This window comes from Notothenia rossii (assembly GCF_949606895.1).
Source record: "Notothenia rossii genome assembly, chromosome: 4".
Classification (NCBI taxonomy): domain Eukaryota; kingdom Metazoa; phylum Chordata; class Actinopteri; order Perciformes; family Nototheniidae; genus Notothenia; species Notothenia rossii.
The window spans coordinates 61,350,167-61,368,739 of NC_136902.1; the positions used below are offsets into that span (position 1 = coordinate 61,350,167).

The 18,573-nt window shown below is 40.6% G+C and overlaps 1 protein-coding gene, 1 long non-coding RNA gene and 1 pseudogene across 4 annotated transcripts in view; 2 read left to right on the top strand and 1 right to left on the bottom strand.

The window, feature by feature from the left end:
* Nucleotides 1-436: 436 nt before the first annotated feature.
* The window catches only part of LOC307036111, a 233,731-nt gene continuing 215,594 nt past the window's right edge, over nt 437-18,573 (bottom strand). Inside the window, exon 2 of the long non-coding RNA XR_013807282.1 lies at nt 437-3,341. This is a non-coding gene — a long non-coding RNA (uncharacterized lncRNA). The remainder of the gene's footprint in view (nt 3,342-18,573) is intronic.
* Nucleotides 4,102-6,323, top strand: LOC307036380 (uncharacterized protein). Of its 2 annotated transcripts, none has more exons than XM_079676634.1 (2): nt 4,102-4,675; nt 4,860-6,323. In XM_079676634.1, exons 1-2 carry the CDS (start codon nt 4,247-4,249, stop codon nt 5,997-5,999), a joined length of 1,569 nt encoding a protein of 522 aa, XP_079532760.1. In that variant the 5' UTR covers nt 4,102-4,246; the 3' UTR covers nt 6,000-6,323. The 2 variants fall into 2 exon arrangements, with proteins under 2 accessions (XP_079532760.1, XP_079532761.1); XM_079676635.1 differs by having other exon boundaries at nt 4,864-6,323.
* Nucleotides 13,569-14,584, top strand: LOC307037274 (trace amine-associated receptor 13c-like; annotated as a pseudogene). Its single transcript has one exon. The product of its transcript is annotated as a trace amine-associated receptor 13c-like (transcript).

Sequence of the window (18,573 nt, forward strand, 5' to 3'; positions counted from 1 at the left end):
TATAGTGTGTGAAATATGTGGTGCTTGAAACATCTAGGTATTTAAATGTATAGAAGAAAATGGTTTCCTGAAAGAGTTAATTGGAATAAACATGTTACAGTGGGTGAAGGCAATGTTTAGGGATATGGTAAAATTATTAGTAGACATGAATTGTGTTTAGATGGCATTTAACAACTAAGATGGATAGTATGGTTAGGAAAATAGAGTGGAAAAGGTTGGATTTATTTTACCTCAGTGTGTTAGAATTTAACTATACGTAATGCCTCCCGAGATCTCTATCTCTCCGCCTGTCAGAACGCTACGACCCCATCCTCCAAGCAGACAAAAGACCTCACCACGGAAGACTCCTCCTCCTCCATAGAACAGACAGAGAACCAGAGCTGAACCAACAACTCCAACGCTGCATCCAGAACCATCTCCACCTGAGGCACCAAGAACCAAAACCAGGTGACATAAAAAGGCACACTCTCATCGGTCCCCCACAGGACATGAAGTTCCAAGCTGAGCCACAAGATTTGGGCACAAGAGCAGAGTGTGGGACATGAGAGCGGAATACGCCCTCCATGCAACAAAGTAGAGACTGTAAAGGAGGAGATGAAAAGCAAAGCAGATGGGACACTGAGAAGAGTTACAGCGGAAGGATCCAAGAGCGGATGGACTGAGGAGAAGGTGGACGGAGGAGAGGAAAGAACGGAGGAGTTGGCATGGTCCGGCAGAATGTGAGGGGGTCGTGGCGACAACCAGAGGGGGAGAGAAGGAAAACGGGAGTGAGTGAGTTTACACATAAACACACTTATTCACCAACGAGAAATACGGAAAGAAAAAGATTTATCAGCCATGAATTAATCAATTGGTGAATTTATAAAGAAAAAAGAGGAAACTATTAAATAACCCTAAAAACACACTGAGGGTAGAACATATTATTCAATTTTTTCATCATATGAACAAATTATTCTTTAAGAGTTTTTTATTCATGTGTGAATTTGGGTAAGATTTAATTTGTTACAGTATAGACCTACAGTTTAAAGGGATGGTTTTAGTAACCACTCTATAAAAGCAGACAAATCTTTATTTGTATGGAAAATGTTAAAGGTAGAGCTAGTACCAAGCCAAAGATGGTGTTCCAATCTAGAGTATTGATTTCTCCATTGTAGCATGGTTATTACCTCAGGAGGGAAGATTAAGGTGGAAATAACATTTGTTTTTCGTCCAAGATGTAGAGTTTTAAAATGACACTGGGCAAAGAGCGAAAGCAAAGTTTAATTTAAAAAAAAAAAAAACTAATGTAGTTGGGAGTAATACATGCGGGGCCTTGGATCACTCATTGTGATGGTACATATTTGTTACAACAAACATCGTTTAGGGAGAAGGGGTCGCTCAACCCACCCTGCAGATGTTTTAAATCTTACTTGCAGCTTCAGAGGGAGCGCACGGCACCAGAGTATGAGTTTTAAAAGACAAGCGCCACCAGCTCCTAAAGGTCATCCATTCACCAGATGACCTGACATTTAGAGATGTTATGCAAAGGAGAAACATATCTGCCATAGGTGTAAATTCCTGAATTAAACTACAAACCATTAATGAAATGACTTCTGTTTTTAAAATCCTTGTTAAAGGAGGGAGTAATTATCACATGCTCGGGCACCCAAGGTTCCACACACTGTTAAAGGGGTTAGCATAGCTATTTAAGTAGACCATAATTGAAAATAAATTAGTATAATGAGTTATTGATATTCCACCGGTTTTCACACCATTTCAGGGACTTTATCACTGCATTAGAACAGACCACCCAAAGGTAATGAGTAGGAACCTTTAAGTGATGAAACTCTACAACTGTTGTAACTGACCAAAATCTTCTCCCAGAAATGACTGTCTAGAATGCCGTACCCCAGAGTAGAACGCACAACGGCCCCCTCTAGAGAACATATTACTTTCATACCTTAAATGGTATGAAAGGAGGGAGGGTAAATTTCTCAGGAGGAGACGGTTACAAATGCTAGCAGAACAAGACGACCCACCCCGTATACAGATGTGGATGACAATGATGAGTTAGTTTAAATGATATGGATGTTCGGAGATGAGATTGATCAATGAATGTCCAGCCGATGTGATTCTTTAAATGATGAAATCATGTGAAGAAGTGAGCAAAATTAAAATGGAGTGAATCCATTTCAATTTACTTCATACTATTCCAAGATAGCATATTTTTAATATTTTTATTATTCCAATTCATTTTACACTATTCTAAGATAGTCCATTTTATTTGACTTTATTACTTTATACTATTCTAATATGGTAGATTTCATGTTGTATAAATCATTGCTATTCTAAAATGGTTTGTTTCTTTTCACTTTGTAAAAACAAGTGCCTTAACACTGAGCGTGGTATGAGAACGGTTTCTGTGAAAGGAGGGAGGAAGAAATGTTCTGATACCAAGCCATTGCTGCTATTTTGAAGAATGATATTGAATGTAAACACTAGAAGTTATGCACAAGGGACAACTTTTATGTTTGAACACAGACAAGAATTTATTTTGTATTTTTGTAAAGCCGGCTGTGAAACCATTCCATTTGATTGTATGTTTGTTAATATGAGATATGTAATATGCAAAGTTCAGATGAAGAACTCATTGATTTCAGTATTATACACACCTTTTAGGTGTGTAAGGAGGGACTGTTAGAAATTAAAATCAATGTTTTAATGGGGAAATGTAGTTTAAACATGCTGTCAGTTTTAACGCTCTTTTATAGTGAAAAACCAGAAATTCTTGTGCACAAGCAGTTAAGCTTTTATTCTGAAAATCCTTCATCTACGGTTAGCATGTAGCATGTGGCTAATATACGATTTCCTAAAGAGGTGAATTGAGGAGCGAAATGACTTGGTGTGGTGAAAACCGAAACCTACTGATTTAACACTACAACGATAGATGTCGAGATATTACCATGCTGAATATTAAATGAAGGTACAGTTTATTTGAATACATTATTGTTTACAGACGAGTAGCATGTGACAACATCCGGAATGACCGGCAACCAAACGAGCCGAGAAGTATTGTTTAGAGTATTGATTACAGCGTTTAGAATGTGTTAAATGAAAAGTGATGAAAGAGAATATGAGGAGAAACGGCATGTTAAGCATATATTGAATGTGAAAAGAACCTATCCTCTGTTTAAATGCAATAACGGACATTGGAGACGAGGTGAGCCGGCTGGCGGGGAGGAGCCAGCAGAGGATATATATAGCAGCGCCGGGGGAGAGATCCGCTGTCTTTTTTGCTCAGGAGAACCGGACCACAGCTGTTTGTCTGACGGAACAATATTCTGTCTGTAACACTACCGCGCCTTTTTTAATTAAAGTATCCCATTTGAATCTTTTCAGAGACTCCATTTAGTCTCATTTTAAAGCTTCTCTCCTGGACGCGAGAATAAAGAACACATTTTAACAGCAGCCAGTGAGTGGGAGAGCATGTTCATTGTGTGATGTTTTTAGTGTTTTCTTTAAATAGATGTGTCATGTGTGTAGTGATTCCATAAATAGAAGTGCCCTGTGTTCGCGTTGTTTGCATGCTTTGGATATTTTACTGTTAATTGTACCATTGATAGTCCCTCCGGCCAGCAGGGGGTGGGGTAGAGCAGTAACAGCCTGAATGACGGGGTGGTCGATAGGCACGGCATTACTTGGCCCTGTGTAACGTGTCCATGTGAGAAGCTTGACTGATATGGTCCCCGACTATTAACTTAATTTATAATAAAGATCATTTTGTTACCTGATATCTGCCTGCTCCTCGTGTGTGTGTGAGTTCATTGGGGGATTAAAATAACTGGGTGCCAGCAAGTGGGCCATTACATAGAGGGCTCACTCGCGACACCTTAATCTCACAGATAAAACATCTCCATTCCTTATATAGCAGTTTTGCTAATACAAAAGCGTGAACTCAAACTCTGCAAAACTACGAAATAACACCACATAATATCAATAAACATGTTAATTAAAGTAATAACAAACCTTGTGCCCCTATCATAAACGTAACTAATTATCTGAAGTTAATTTCTCCGTCATTCATCCGTCATTACACGTGTTTACAATCCTTCGTTCTCTATAGACAAGTTTACGCGACAAACCACGGGTAGCGCCATAACCCTACACAAATGCACTTCATTTCCGCCGGAAGTCTTTTGCACAGCGTCTGTCGGTGTAAACCGGTGTAAACAGTCAGACGGGCACTGGTGTAAACACAGCGATTTCGATGCTAACAGTGATGCTAGCTTGGGAACACGATTCTACTTCTTTGACTGGAGATGGCGTTACTCTCCCCCACCCGAATTCAGTGCAAAACTGGGAGGATAACATGACGACGTGGCCCAGCATAACGTACAGCAAAATTTGCTCCTACTTCGTTCAATCCATGGCAATAGATGGAAAAGCAATGGACAGTCTGAAGGCCTCCGAGGCATATCAATATTTGCACAGCAACAAAGTTGGTTGTGTCATGTCATACAAACATGATCGTTTTGTTTATCTAAAAGCAAAGGTAGAGCCTAGCCAGTGTTTGAACAATGCGTGGCATAATGCTTGGGTGCTGGTAACTGAAGCTGGAGAAGTCAAAACTGCGGGATGTACGTGTGTTGCTGGACCAGGGAGATCTTGTTCCCACTCAGCTGCGATCCTGTGGAAGGTAACTAGATTATTTGACCATTGTAGCCTAGGCCTATGTCTTTTGTTGTTGGTATCCGAACTACATCATAGGCTACTTGGCTAGAGTGCAAAGTGTGTGTATGCCATGATGTATTATATCATATGACATGTTTGCAGTGAACCCATTATAATATCTATGCACTGTTTTTACTCTATCTCTCTAGGTAGAAAATGCTGTGAGACAGGGGAAAACCGGGCTTGCCTGCACAGACAGACAGAACCAGTGGAATGCTGGGTCTAAAAGAAATGCTGGTCAGAGGAAGATGAAGTATGTGCGCTTCAAACGACACAACAGGAAGGATCTCTACCAGCCGCCACCAACTTCACAGCCATCCTCTACCACTCCAGAACCGGCACAGGAGGTGACACTCTTTAGGACTCATGAAGAGTGGAGGAAGAACACACTTGCGTCACCAATGGCAGAACTTTTCAATTGCCCTGGGAATAGCCTCCTGCAGTTCTGCTTTAATGCTGATACCTCTTCCATCACCGAGCCAACACCATGTCCACACCTCCATCTCCTAACCCATGATGAGCACCACATACCACTGGCTTGTGTAAAATGCAGAACCTTCTATGATAAGTACATTAACATGTCCACAGCCCGGCTTGAGGAGATCGAGAAGGTTACAAAAGCACAGAGCAAAGAACAGGTCTGGCATGATGCGCGGAGAGTGCGCATCACAGCGAGCACAGCTAGAAAGGTGCCCATTCGCTCAACCACGGCGCCCGACAAGTTTTTGTCAGAACACTTACACCCATCCTTCCGTGGCAATGCTGCAACCCGTCAAGGAGCGGAGGGGGAGGAACTTGCAAGGGACTATTTGGAAACTCTGGGCAACAGCATTGAAACCAAAGGCTTAGTGGTGTGCGACAAGGATCCGTGGCTTGCAGCATCTCCCGATGGAGTGATAAACAAAGACATTCTGTTGGAGATCAAATCACCTGTGTTGGGAAACAAGTCACTTGCAGAATTTTTGGCAACAAAGAACTGTGAAATCACAACTGTGGCAAACGGAAATAGGATAGATTACCATATTGCCTGCAATGGTCCAAAAGGCTACTATATGCAGGTACAAATTGGGATGCACTGCACAGGGCTTCAGCACTCCAAGTTGGTGATCTGGAACAAAACTGAGCACCTAGAAATCGAAGTACCCTACGACCAAGACTTTGTCCAGGGGCATATCATAAGGCTGCGCACATTCTACTTTGCCCACATGCTCCCGAAAATTGTTGACGATTTTGTTGAGGGAAGGTTACAGTTCTGCAGTAAATATCTCAGCATTTTAAAACCAAAATAAACTGCCTTATTTAGGTCATGCCCACAGGAGCCAACAGTTGTCTGTTGTTTACATAATGCACAATTTACATGATCTCTTTATGCTGTGCAATATATCATATGTGCCTGTACTGTTTGAGTGAAAATAAAGTTTGATGTCATTTAATTTCATTATTGCACTGTTATTGCATTATTGCATTTCATATGTTCCTTAGAGTGCTACAATTTCTTTTAACACAGTTCATCATTCATATTAAGCTCATACTGTACATAAATAACACTGAATTAATTAATTGTTTAGAGGAAACTAAAGAAATGGCTTCAACAAGAAAGATCACATGTTTAATCCTAACAGGCAGGGCCGCCTTAATGCACGGGCTGACCTGGGCTGAAGCCCAGGGGCCTACGGAGATCGGGGGCCTATCATGAGCCAATTAAAAAAAAAAAAAAAAAAAATTCAATTTTTTTTATTTTTTATTTCGGGTGTTTTCAAAAAAAAAAGTTAAATAAACAAAGTCTTGGCTTTCAGAATATGAAACTTTCATTTCCAAAATCACACTATAAATACATTTTTGAAGCTTGTAAAGGGAAGACGACAGCTCTCCCTCGCCACTCTGCTGTTCCACAGCGCCGCCCCCCCTCCCTCCACTGAAATTATGAATGTAAGGTGTATAGTAATCATAGATAACACGGCAAGGTCCGTTACAGTTTGTCTTCATCTGATTTAAAAAAAACAAAGTCTTGGCTTTCAGAATATTAAACTTGTTTCGGCAAACTCAGATGATAAATACAACTTTGAAGTTTGTAACGGCATAATTACAAGCGGAGAACGGAGTAACTTAACGTAACAGCAGGCATAACAACAGCCGGTGTTTCTCGTGAGGGTTTTCCCCGGGAAACTAACACAATACACACAAACGCAAATATACACAAACACACACACGTCAGAATGAGAATATGTTTCACATGTGACTTATTCAAATTGCGAGTGATTGAGTGAAGAAAAAGTTTGAGAGTGGTGCTCGGAAAAGGAAATTGTTGAGGGAAAAGGAGTTTCGAGACAAGCAGCTGTTACAAAAAATGCCGAAGCTTACAGGCTATTTTAAACCTGTAGGCCATGATGAGGAGGAAGGACAGATGAGTTCTGTACCGAGCGGTAGCGGTGCCGGCCGCGGGGCCTCGGAGACAAGTAGGCCGTCTGGTTCTGATAACGATGGAGTAGCGGGAGAGGAAAAACAGACAGGAGGGACATTATCTGTTGGAGGAGATGGAGAGGACGACGAGGACTTGCTACGTGGAGGGGAGCCAACGGCAACCGGACAAATACATGAGGGAGGCCCGATACGTCACTCATCTGGAGGAGAGGACCAGGCGCGTGTAGAGCAGAGTGGAGAAGTGCGATCACAGAGCCTGCCGAGGCTATAAATGACTTTGATTTGTTGTTTAAATAGGGGGCCTACAAAAACTATCAGCCCCAGGGCCTGATGGCAGGTTAAGGCGGGCTTGCTAACAGGTATTACAAATTAAAATATAAAAGCAGCCCACACAATTACATCACTATGAAAATATTCATATATAATATTAAAAAATACAATGCATGCAGTATTTGTTGTGTTTATCTGTATTTAATGAACAACATGGCTGGGTGCTGGGTGCTGGTTTGTGGTCGTAGCACTCTCTATCTAACCACTCGTTCAGGTGCTTTCTCGAGTGATTGCAACCAACTACCGCACACGTAGTTCCCGAACCACTTTTCTTCATGTTGTAATTGTTATATCCTCTTTGTCTCTGCGATATCAGTGCTTTGTCGGCACAACGGAGCTAGCTAGCAAAACAAACCCAGTCCGCCAAAACGGAAGTGCATTGCATCGAAGGGAGGAGTTCAGGATGTAGAGCGGAAACGGCTCAATAACTTGTGTATTCACTTCCGGCAAAAGTCCCTTCAAAAATAAAAGTCCAGATCTTATAACTATCAAAATAAAAGTACAAAACTAAAACTTTACCACAGGAAAACATCGGCACACAAATATAACCACCTCTACAAAAGGTTAAACATATTAAAGGTAATTTACAATAGGAAACAGATAAACAATAGCATATTGATTCAAAGCTGTTAAGACAGCCGTTACTAGAGTTCAGACAATTATAGGAATCTGTGATTTCAACTGGTAACGGAAGGACCTCAAGATGAGAACACAATCGTGCGAACAAAAACACATGCCAAATAGATTGCTAATACAAACGCCACTGCAAGACATTTATTTTATTAGTTACCATTAATTTAAAAAAAAGTGCATTTGATATTTAAAATGCTATCAGAGAGCAATATGTACACTCTTAAAACTACTGGGTTAAAAAATAACCCAATCACAACCCAGTTGCTGAGTCACTATAGGACAGAACACACGCTGGGTTGTCTTAACCCAGTGGTTCTCAAAGTGGGGTGCGCAGAGGCATGACAGGAGGGGCGCGAGAGACCAGGAGGAAAAATGGTTATTAAAAAAAAAAAAAAGAAAAAAAATCATATTTTGAAAAATTATTGATTCGAAAACAGTATCATACAGTACTATTACGTATGGGTCTCTGTGTTTCATTAAAGCTCGGCTCTGTGTGTGTGTGTGTGGAACGATCCATTTTGTATGCGTGCGCGAGCGAGAGAGAGAGAGAGCGCACCGGTACCGGAGATTGTTGTTGTTAGCTTCTGGTGCTAGCGAGCTACGCTATCGGATATAAGGAGTTTTTTCAACAACAAAGTGGAGGAGAGTCCTCTCCTGTCAGACTGAGAGCCTCAGTGAGCTAAAGGACTCTCTCAGTGTTATCTCAGTGGGTCTCAAACGTTTTGGTCTCCATTAATGTAAACAAATATTTCCGAGGCACACGTTTATATGATCATTATAGTTATAAAAAAATAAGAGAATAAATTATGAACATGTATGAAATACTATATGACATTAAAAAAAGAATAAAGTTTAAAAGGGAGTGATTTGTAAAATATCCATAAAGAAAAAGTAAATCTGTTTACAGTTCTGTTTCATATGGGTGTTGAGCAGTGGCGGGCCGTGCATTTCACACCTAGGCCTTCAGTGATGTCCTACACAGTCCTACCTGAATTATTCCACCTCTTAATACCATCATTATGACGCCATGGCTCTAGAAACTATACATTTAGACAGAAACGCAGTATAACCGGGCGTTGCATCACCTTAACATAGTCAAGTACAACAGAGTTATATTAATATTTCCGAAGCATTTATAATCAATATATCCGCATTTACAATTAAGAGTGTTAAACTACCAGCTTTAAGATCGCTTGGATACGGTCAAAACTTAAAAATAAAAGGGGCTTTTAAGGCATTAGTCTACAAAGTTTTATTAAGTCCACCAAACCAAGTTTGTTCACTAAACAGCGCATTGTCGCACCCAAAGCAGTTTCATTTAAGAAACGTGACGATAAAGACACAAACTATTCACTGAAAATAAAAGAAAACAAACAAATAATTTGCATTTGTTCATGAGGATATATTTGCGACAGTGGTGAAAGTGTATTCCTAGCACTGAATGTCCACTTTGATAAAGGTTAAACCAAAACAATTCAACAAGTCTCCTTGAGTACTTTTACTGCACAGCTGAGCCAGTGCGCCACACACATCTCTATATCTCTTGCAGAAGCATCAAACATTTATTTTTTATATATTTGTCATTTTAATTACATATATATTAATTCGTTAATATTGATTTAATATTAACGACATAGAATGACAAAAATATATTAAAATAAAATAAAAAATAAAATGCTTTGTACTCACCAAAACAACTGATTATTTGAATACAAAATCCATCCTCCTTTCTTTCCTCAAGAAGACTTCAATGACTCTGTTGTACAGTTTATCTGTGCGTTTCAGTTCCACCAATAAGTCATTTTCTATAGACATGAAGGCTAATGATGAAAGCCTAGTCTGTCCAGTAGAATTTCTGGCATAAGTTTTAATTCGCTTTAAGGCCGAGAATGACCGCTCGACAGAAGCAGTGGACACAGGGATAGTCACTGCCACACATGCCAATGTGTAAAGCTGCCCTATGCTCTCACTCAGATTTTTCTGCTTAAGGAAATCAAGGAGATCAATGGGACTTTTCCTTTCAAAATCAGTCATGGCATACATTACAGTCAGTTCTGTTTTTAGCCGGGACAGATCGAACAGTGTTCCGTGACTCTGTGTTAATTTGGCTAAGGCTGTATGCGGGAATTTTTTCCGGTAGGTCTGAAAGTGCTGGGGGTCCAGGAGGGAGAGAAACATTAATTTTTCGTGGTCTTGAAACCTACTCCGTATCTGGCAAAGAATGTTGTCCAGAATATTGCTGTGGAGTTGTTGGTAGTATGCGCGAAGGTCTCCTTGTGCTGTACGTGGGCCTCTGCGTGCGCTCGGACCACTTGAGATGCGCGCTGTGTCCTCGTAGATCTGACGAAACTGGCACCTCTCTCGCTCAATTGTGTCACAAAACTCGTTCACCCTTGTCAGACAGAATTGTACATCCAATGTTTGTTTCTGTAGTATTCCAAAGAGCACATCTGAATGCTTAAAAATCCCATTGAATGTTTCAAGCAAAAAACAAAACTCAAAATCATCCAGACGTGCATTAAATCCATCAGCGCTAAGCATAGTATCCCCATCATACTCCTCATGATGTTCCAGTATGTGGTCAAACACCTCCTTTAGGGAAACTCTCTTCTCAAAGACTGCATTGACCAATCTCGATGTATATTGCCACCGCGTTGGTGCAACATTAGGAAGACGACGCTTGCAAATGTCATCCAGCAGTTGCGTGCGCTTAGGGGATCTGGAGAAAAATGCTGCAAGGCCATTGAGGCTGGCAAAAAAGACCTTGCATTCTTTAAGCTTTGAGGCCCCTTGAGTCAGTACTAAATTTAGTCGATGTGCATAGCAGTGAATGAATAAGGCCATAGGTGCCCTCTCCTTAACTTTAGCCTGCACCCCGTTTAGTCCAGATGCCATGACCGCTGCGCCATCATAACACTGTGCCACAACTTTATCCAGACTACATTCATATTCCTCCATGAAACGGGAAATAAGAGCGGCAATGTCATCAGCTCGCTTGCCGCTTGTAACATCTTCAAATCTGACAAACCGCTCCTTGACACCTGTGTCCGTCACATAACGCAGGACAAGTGCCAGTTGTGCTACATTACCCACGTCTGTCGTTTCGTCCACCATAACAGCGACAAAGGGTGCTTTTTTAATCTCCATTTTGATCTCTTCTCCCATCACTTCAGCAATAGCATAAATCAGGTCGTTTTGTATTTTGCCTGACGTCCCAGTAAACACTTTGTTTGTGGACAGGTGGTAATGCAAGTCTGTGTTGTTCTCAGCAAGCAAAGAAAGAAGCTCCACGTAGTTTCCTCTGTTTCTGGACTCGGCGCTTTCATCGTGTCCCCTAAATGAAAGTTCCTGTTTACCCAAAAACAGGACACAATCAATCAGTCTTTTCAATATTTCCCTATTTTTGTTCACCCTTTCGTTGTGGAGCTCCGTTTCCCGGCGCACTTGTTCGTTGAGCTGTAGATCCACTCGGGTGTCCCCAAAGGTTTTCAAAAGCACCATTGCTTGTAAGTGCCCAGCCGTGCTTTGGTGTCTCGTTGCTGCCTTGGTTAGACAACTCAAGTTTGCAAATCCAGTGTGGCTCCAAACACCAAATCGATCAGTTGCAAATAGCAGGCATTCCCAGCAGTACAATTTGCAGTGCCTCTCGGAGGCTGTGAGCCAGGGGTACCGCTCGTAGTTAGTGATTTGAAAGTGGCGGACAAACCCTTTCCCCCGCTGTGATAGGCTCGCTAGCGTCGGGGTTGGCCGTTCTCTTCTCACGATGTCTAGCTTTTCTTGAAAAGTTCGTCTTGAAAATGGCGTTGTAATTATATCTGCGACCAAATCGATCTCTTCTCCTCCTTCAGCCATTGTGGGTTGAAAAAAAACAGCTTGTAGAAATCTACACAAATTAGCTCGTTCAAATTCAAGTTCAGTTTGCTAGCTCTACATAGCTCTGCCTCTCAATAGTGCGTATCCAATCAAAAGACGTGCACGTGCTAACGTCATCGTACGCCTGCTAGCTGGCCCGTTGTTGCCAACTAAAAATCTGATTGGTTAACGCCACAGTTTTGTTTCCGTTCACTTTAATCTACAGGCGCCCGCACTGTTGATTCTGAAGGCCTAAGGGCAGATTTCTTGGACCCTGGCAACACATTATGGCTTAAATATGATTGGATAAAAGCTCTAACATAAAGGCCAACCCTCCAAATCTCGTTCTGAGGCTGGAAGCAGCGCAACCAAGAGGAAAGCTATGAAATGAAGAGAATAGACTACAGGGAATAATTTAATACATATTTGTGGAAAAAATATATCAAAATTTAATTTATATTCTGATGATGTTTAGGCCAGCAGAGAAGGCCTTGCTGGCCCTGACGGCCCACCACTGGTGTTGAGAGATGTATCCATAGATCTCTTCATTTTGCTCTCAAAGTGCACCAGATTGATGCTTTTAACTTCAATATTTAAAAATCTTCCCGGGGGAGCTTGCCCCCGGACCCCCCTATGTAAGGCCACCTATAAAAAATAGCACTTTACCCCTGCATTCACCTATATGCCGTGAGCTGATTATCGAGCCTTCATTGTAATTGTCACACTGTGTATATGCGTGGGGATTGTTGCGTCAAGCTACCCCACACCACCCCAAAATAAATCTCTGGCGCCGCCACTGAGCCTGACTATTTGTGTTGGGGGGGCCCGACTTTTTTTTTTCTCCAAAGGGGGTGCGTGACAGAAAAAGTTTGAGAACCACTGTCTTAACCCATGTGCTGGGCTGGATAATTGTAACCCATGTGATGGGTTGTTTATTTGACCCAAGCTATTGATTGAAATTCACTATATTGTTGGGCTAAATAGAATATAATAATAATGTTTAATAGTGTAATGAATAATCTCCAAACACACCGTATATATATATATATATACGGTGTGACTGTGTTTGTCTATTGTTGTGACTTAGATGAAGATCAGAACACATTTTATGACCAATTTATGCAGAAATCCAGGTAGTTCCAAAGGGTTCACATACTTTTTCTTCCAACTGTATATATATATATATATATATATTAGGGCTGTCAAACGATTAACATTTTTAATCAGATTAATCACAGCTTCAAAATTAATTAATCATGATTAATCACCATTCGAACTATGTCCAAAATATGCCATTTCTTTATGTATATTTTTGTGGGAATGGAAAGATAAATGAAAGAAGGCGGATATATCCATTTAACATACAGTCTTTACAAAATGTTCTTTACTCAGTTTAAAAATGACATAACTGTTTGTTTGTCAGTCTTTCTAAAACACAAAATATTGTGTGATAGGCTGTTTGTGATAAATTGATGAAACCCTCTCTGATTGGATGGCCCAGGACGACATACTGGAAGGCGTTGTTGATGCAGATGTTTTTTTGTGTGGCTAAGACAACCATCAACCCTAACACAGATCTGTGTGTCTCTGTTGAGGCTCTGCATCACATCTTTGGTTCCATCATGACGTTTAGCCTTTCTCAGGAGCAGTTCTGTTTTCCGGGCTCTAATGCCTCGTGTGTTACGGATCAGTTCAATACGGGGACAAAAGTCGCCCTTTACTTGTTGTTTGTTTCATGTATGCTGGTTACCATTTTAGGCAATTTTATTGTCATGGTATCAATAGCTCATTTCAAGCAGTTGCATAATCCCACCAATGTGCTTGTTTTATCTCTTGCTCTTTCTGACCTTCTTGTGGGTGTCGCTGTGATGCCCTTCAGCACCATTCGGACCATTCATGGCTGCTGGTTTTACGGGGATGATTTCTGTATGCTTCACTCAAGTTCTGATATGTTTCTTGTATCTGTCTCTATATTCCACCTCGTTTGTATTGCGGTGGATAGGCAACAAGCAATATGTAATCCTCTGCATTACTCTAGGAATATCTGTATGGTATGTGCAATATGGTATGTGCAAGCTGGGCGTTGGCTGCCCTCTACTGTTATGGACAAATTTACTCAAAAGCTAACGTAGTAGGGTTAGAGGAGTATATGGAATCAATAAAGTGCCTCGGCAGTTGTAACCTTCTCTTCAACCCCCTTTGGGGAATCCTGGACTGTGTAACTACATTTTTCTTTCCCTGCACTGTTATGGTTTGTCTGTACACTAAAATATTTATCGTGGCAAAAGAGCATGTCAGAAAGATTAGAGATATGGGCAATTGTTCAAACGATAGAGGGTTGGTTAAACAGTCTGAGCATAAGGCTGCAAAGACTCTGGGTATTGTGCTTGGAGCCTTTATCTTTTGTTGGATGCCGTTTTTTACCAACACAATAATCGATGCTTTTACTGGCTTTAACACACCTGCTGCTCTCTTCGAGGCTTATGTTTGGTTGGGTTACTTCAACTCAACCTTAAATCCAATAATTTATGCCTTCTTTTATCCTTGGTTTAAGAAGTGCTTTTATCTTATTGTCAATCTGAAAATACTTAACCCCCATTCTTCAACCATAAATGTGCTTACACATTTATGAAAGTAGTGGTGAGTATTTTTATGGAAATGATTGCATTAAGAGCAGTTTTAAATGCATTTGTTACAGATAAAACAAAAGCTAGATGAAAGATTCAAAGAATTCAAAAAGCTTTTATTGTCATTGTACAGAATACAACAAGATTTATAGTCACTGCTCCAGCGAGTGCTTTTTAAACAGATATATTAAAACACAGATTAAAAGGAATGACAGTTTCGACCAGCAAGTAGTGCACACAGCTTCGATTAATAAATAAATGAATAAAATAGAATTATAACAAGTTGTGAAAAATAAATGTTTGCAGATCCAAAAAAAATCCTTAAGTATTGATTGAATTCATAGATTCAGAATGTAATGATTGACATCATAGATTCAGATTTTAAAAAGTCCCATACATTTTTCTTTTTTCACATCTGTGGCCGATATATACACTTTGGATTTTGTCTGGTGTTTTTGCATTTAGGAGATGTCTAATTTATTCCTTATCATGTATTTTATTCAATCCTGAATCTGTCTTCTAGTGTTGATATATTTAAAGCTGTGTAAAGCCTGACTTTCTAACAATCAGTCGGTCAGGCAGTGTCCCGAACATGTCGATTAGACAATATCCCAAACAACCTCATCTTACTGTGGCACTAACCGAAGGCTGTATGTGTTAAGTTACATTTTCAGTTTTCAGGGCCACCGTAAAAGTTTCAAATAAAAAAGCATTGTATGGATATTAAAAAGAGACAGCTGAAGTGATACTCCAGCCAAAACCCTTTATGAATACGAAACACTGGCTACAGCCAGACATGAATCTGGCTTTGAATTTTTCAGCTGTGGAGCAGGATGGATCCAAACTCATAGGAAACTTAGAACGGATACAAGGTTTGGTCAAGACAACTAATCAGGGGAAACATTGCCGGTTTATCAAAGGTCACATGATTGCAGGGCTAATGGTGAACAGATAGAGCTAATATGGCGGACGAGAAAACATATTTCAAAATAAAATAGGAAACAGATAAACAATAGCATATTGATTCAAAACTGTTAAGACAGCTGTAGTTCAGACAATTATAGGAATCTGTGATTTCAACTGGTAACGAAAGGACCTCGAGATGAGAACACAATCATGCGAACAAAAACACATGCCAAATAGATTGCTAATACAAACACCACTGCAAGAAATGTATTTTATTAGTTACCATTAGGTTAAAAAAAAGTGCATTTGATATTTAAAATACTATCAGACAATAACGTGTATATAACTGTATCAGGTCAGCATGTCCTATTGTCAGAACACATACCCCTCACAAAACAGACTCCTAGCATAATCCACTCACCAAAAGGCCTCTGAACAAACCTTGGGCTTTGCAGAATCCTTAATGACGGTCGTAAATCAGGTGTTCTCAGTGTCACGGTTCATAATTTGTCTAAACTTTAAAAAGCTTTGTCCACAGTGGGCATATTCTTCATTTGTGGGAGACTTTACGGAAGCCCTTACATTTTGGCTTAGTTTAGTATAAAAGGTTTTTCCAGCATTCTGCTGCCTGAAGCACTTCAAATCATCAAATAGACAAAAGACAATGGAAAACAGTATTTCCTAGTAACCACCAAGTATGATCCAGAAAGAGAAGTGAAGAAGAGAAGAGCTGCTATTATACATTGCACATGGACCCCTACTTGTTATAAGATAAGATAGCACACAGCCCTTGTAATCTTCTAACTGGCATAAACCCACAATAGGCTTCTGTCATAGAAGAAACTGCAAACTAAAGATAATTTGATTTCAGTGTTTTATATTCAAAAAAATAATTTTGTGTGGAATATCAATTGGAAATTGCCAACACAACAGGAGCACATACATGTGCAAGGGTTAAATCCTGTAATATCAATGTAATGCCAAAAAACTGCAATATGTCATAACTGTACAGAATATATCAACCCTATAAACAACTATGGATCAGCATGATTGTAAAGCCCTGTGTCTTTAAATATGGCATGTGTACAGTAAAGCAAACATTTGATGTTCAAGCGTATGATAACTAAATAATTGTTATTTCATTTTGTAAGATATCAATTATTGTTCATAAAAAAGCATTAATCAGAAATGTGCCTGTCTTGTAATTTTACTGATGACTTTTAAAGAGTAAAGCAAGCACTGCTGAATAAAGTATGATTTTATCTTTTATGAAACGTTTTTTTTCATATGGAATGAAGTTGGAGGTCAACCAATCACAGAGCTTGAGGACTAATCACGGGGTTTGTCGAGCAAAGCGGAATGATAGCTGAGGATTCTGGGTAGTTTAGTGTCTTTGGCAATCCTGAACGCCGAACAAATATTTGTTTCTCCGAATCCAAGGGGGAAAATACAAAAGCATTGTACACAATTTAAACCAATCAATGTTGTGTAATTAACAAGGATAATCTGGTGTTTTTGAGTTGATGAGTAGTGCAGATATCACTGTAAAATCAATCGACAGTAAGAAGAATACTTACTTCCTGACCAAGCGTCGCTATTGGACTATCAGGGAGTGAGACTGTGTTGACTATGACGTGGAGGGCTCCCCCCTCCTGCCCTAAAGCAGGGGAAAAGAGTCCTCCAGCCCCCATATTTATGAAGGGGCCTGGCGTTGACCAAGAAGCCGCCGTGCATATGTCCTCCACACTCACGCCGTTAAATAAGACTGTTGACACAGCCACAGCTCGTGTAGAGTGTGTACGGACCCCCGTGGGAAGGCTCTCCCCGCCAGGGGCGGACTGGGACTAAAATTCAGCCCTGGAAACTGACCCAGTCCGGCCACATGAAATGTCAAATGTTAGAAATCCGCTGTTTATTATTTAAAGTTTTATGTCCGACTTGCTCCTTTTTTCCTCTCTGTACACAGCTCCAGTTTGGGCATTGGCCTGTCATCAGATTTCATTTTTAGTTGCTGCTGTAGCGGAAGTTTAGTAAAATTATTTTTGATGAACTCCAAATCTCCACCCTCCATAATTGCACTTGCTTCAGTTGCTTGCTATTTTTTAAGGGCGGTGATGACAGTTACAGTACGAACTGAAGTTGATGCGATTTGATTGGATTGTGAGGCATGACGTTAGCCTCATCTGATTGGTCAATCCCTCGATTTCTTTCACCAAGGGAAGCCAATTTCGGCTAGCCTCCTCTCGCAACAGAGAGTGCAATCTACTGTTTTATCATAACATCTAGAGGGGCGCTGTTTCACTCTTTGTAAAATACTCAATAAGAATGGGGGAGAGATGGGCCGGTAGAATAATTACCAAAACTAAACAAGGTGTTTTTATTTATTTATTAAAATTATAACTACAATCCAAAAAAACAGGGGAAGCCTAGCTTCCCTTGGCCTCCAGGAGAAAACGCCACTGAGTTCAAGGGATAATTCTCACCCACCTCTTGCTCTTGCCTGCACTTGTATGTGCCAGTTGAGCTGGTTCTTCCACCAGCTCAACTCTGTCCCTCATCATGAACGCAGGAGGCACCTTCATCATTCTCTTGATCATCTTGCACTTGTTCTAAGCTGCTGCTGATAGTGCTTGTAGCAGCGCTGCTGCCAAAAAGGTCTGTCAATTTGCAACATTTATATGCTTCACCTGCGAGCGACTTCACCTTTTTTTCTCTTGCCTTCTCGGCCCCACCTTTTTCTTTTCGTTTTCTTTTATTTTTATCCATGTTTTTTCATTCTCCCTGTCTGCTGCGGCATCTAATCCCTTCTCTTCGTGTGGCCGGTCTTTTTTCTTCTTCGTGTGTGATTATTTGACAGATAAGAACCACACAACTGCATTAGCGGCCGCCCTCTGTCGGCCATCAGCGCAACTTAAATTATGACGTTAAACAAAAAATGTTTAAAGGGCCGGCCGGCCTTCAACGGCCCTTGACGACCGGCCGTTCTGTGGTTCTCCAGATTCTACAGATGGCCAGTCCGTCCCTGCTCCCCGCCTGTCTGTAGACATGTGCAATGCACTCGCAAAGCCAGCCTGCCAGGCGTTTATTGGACAGG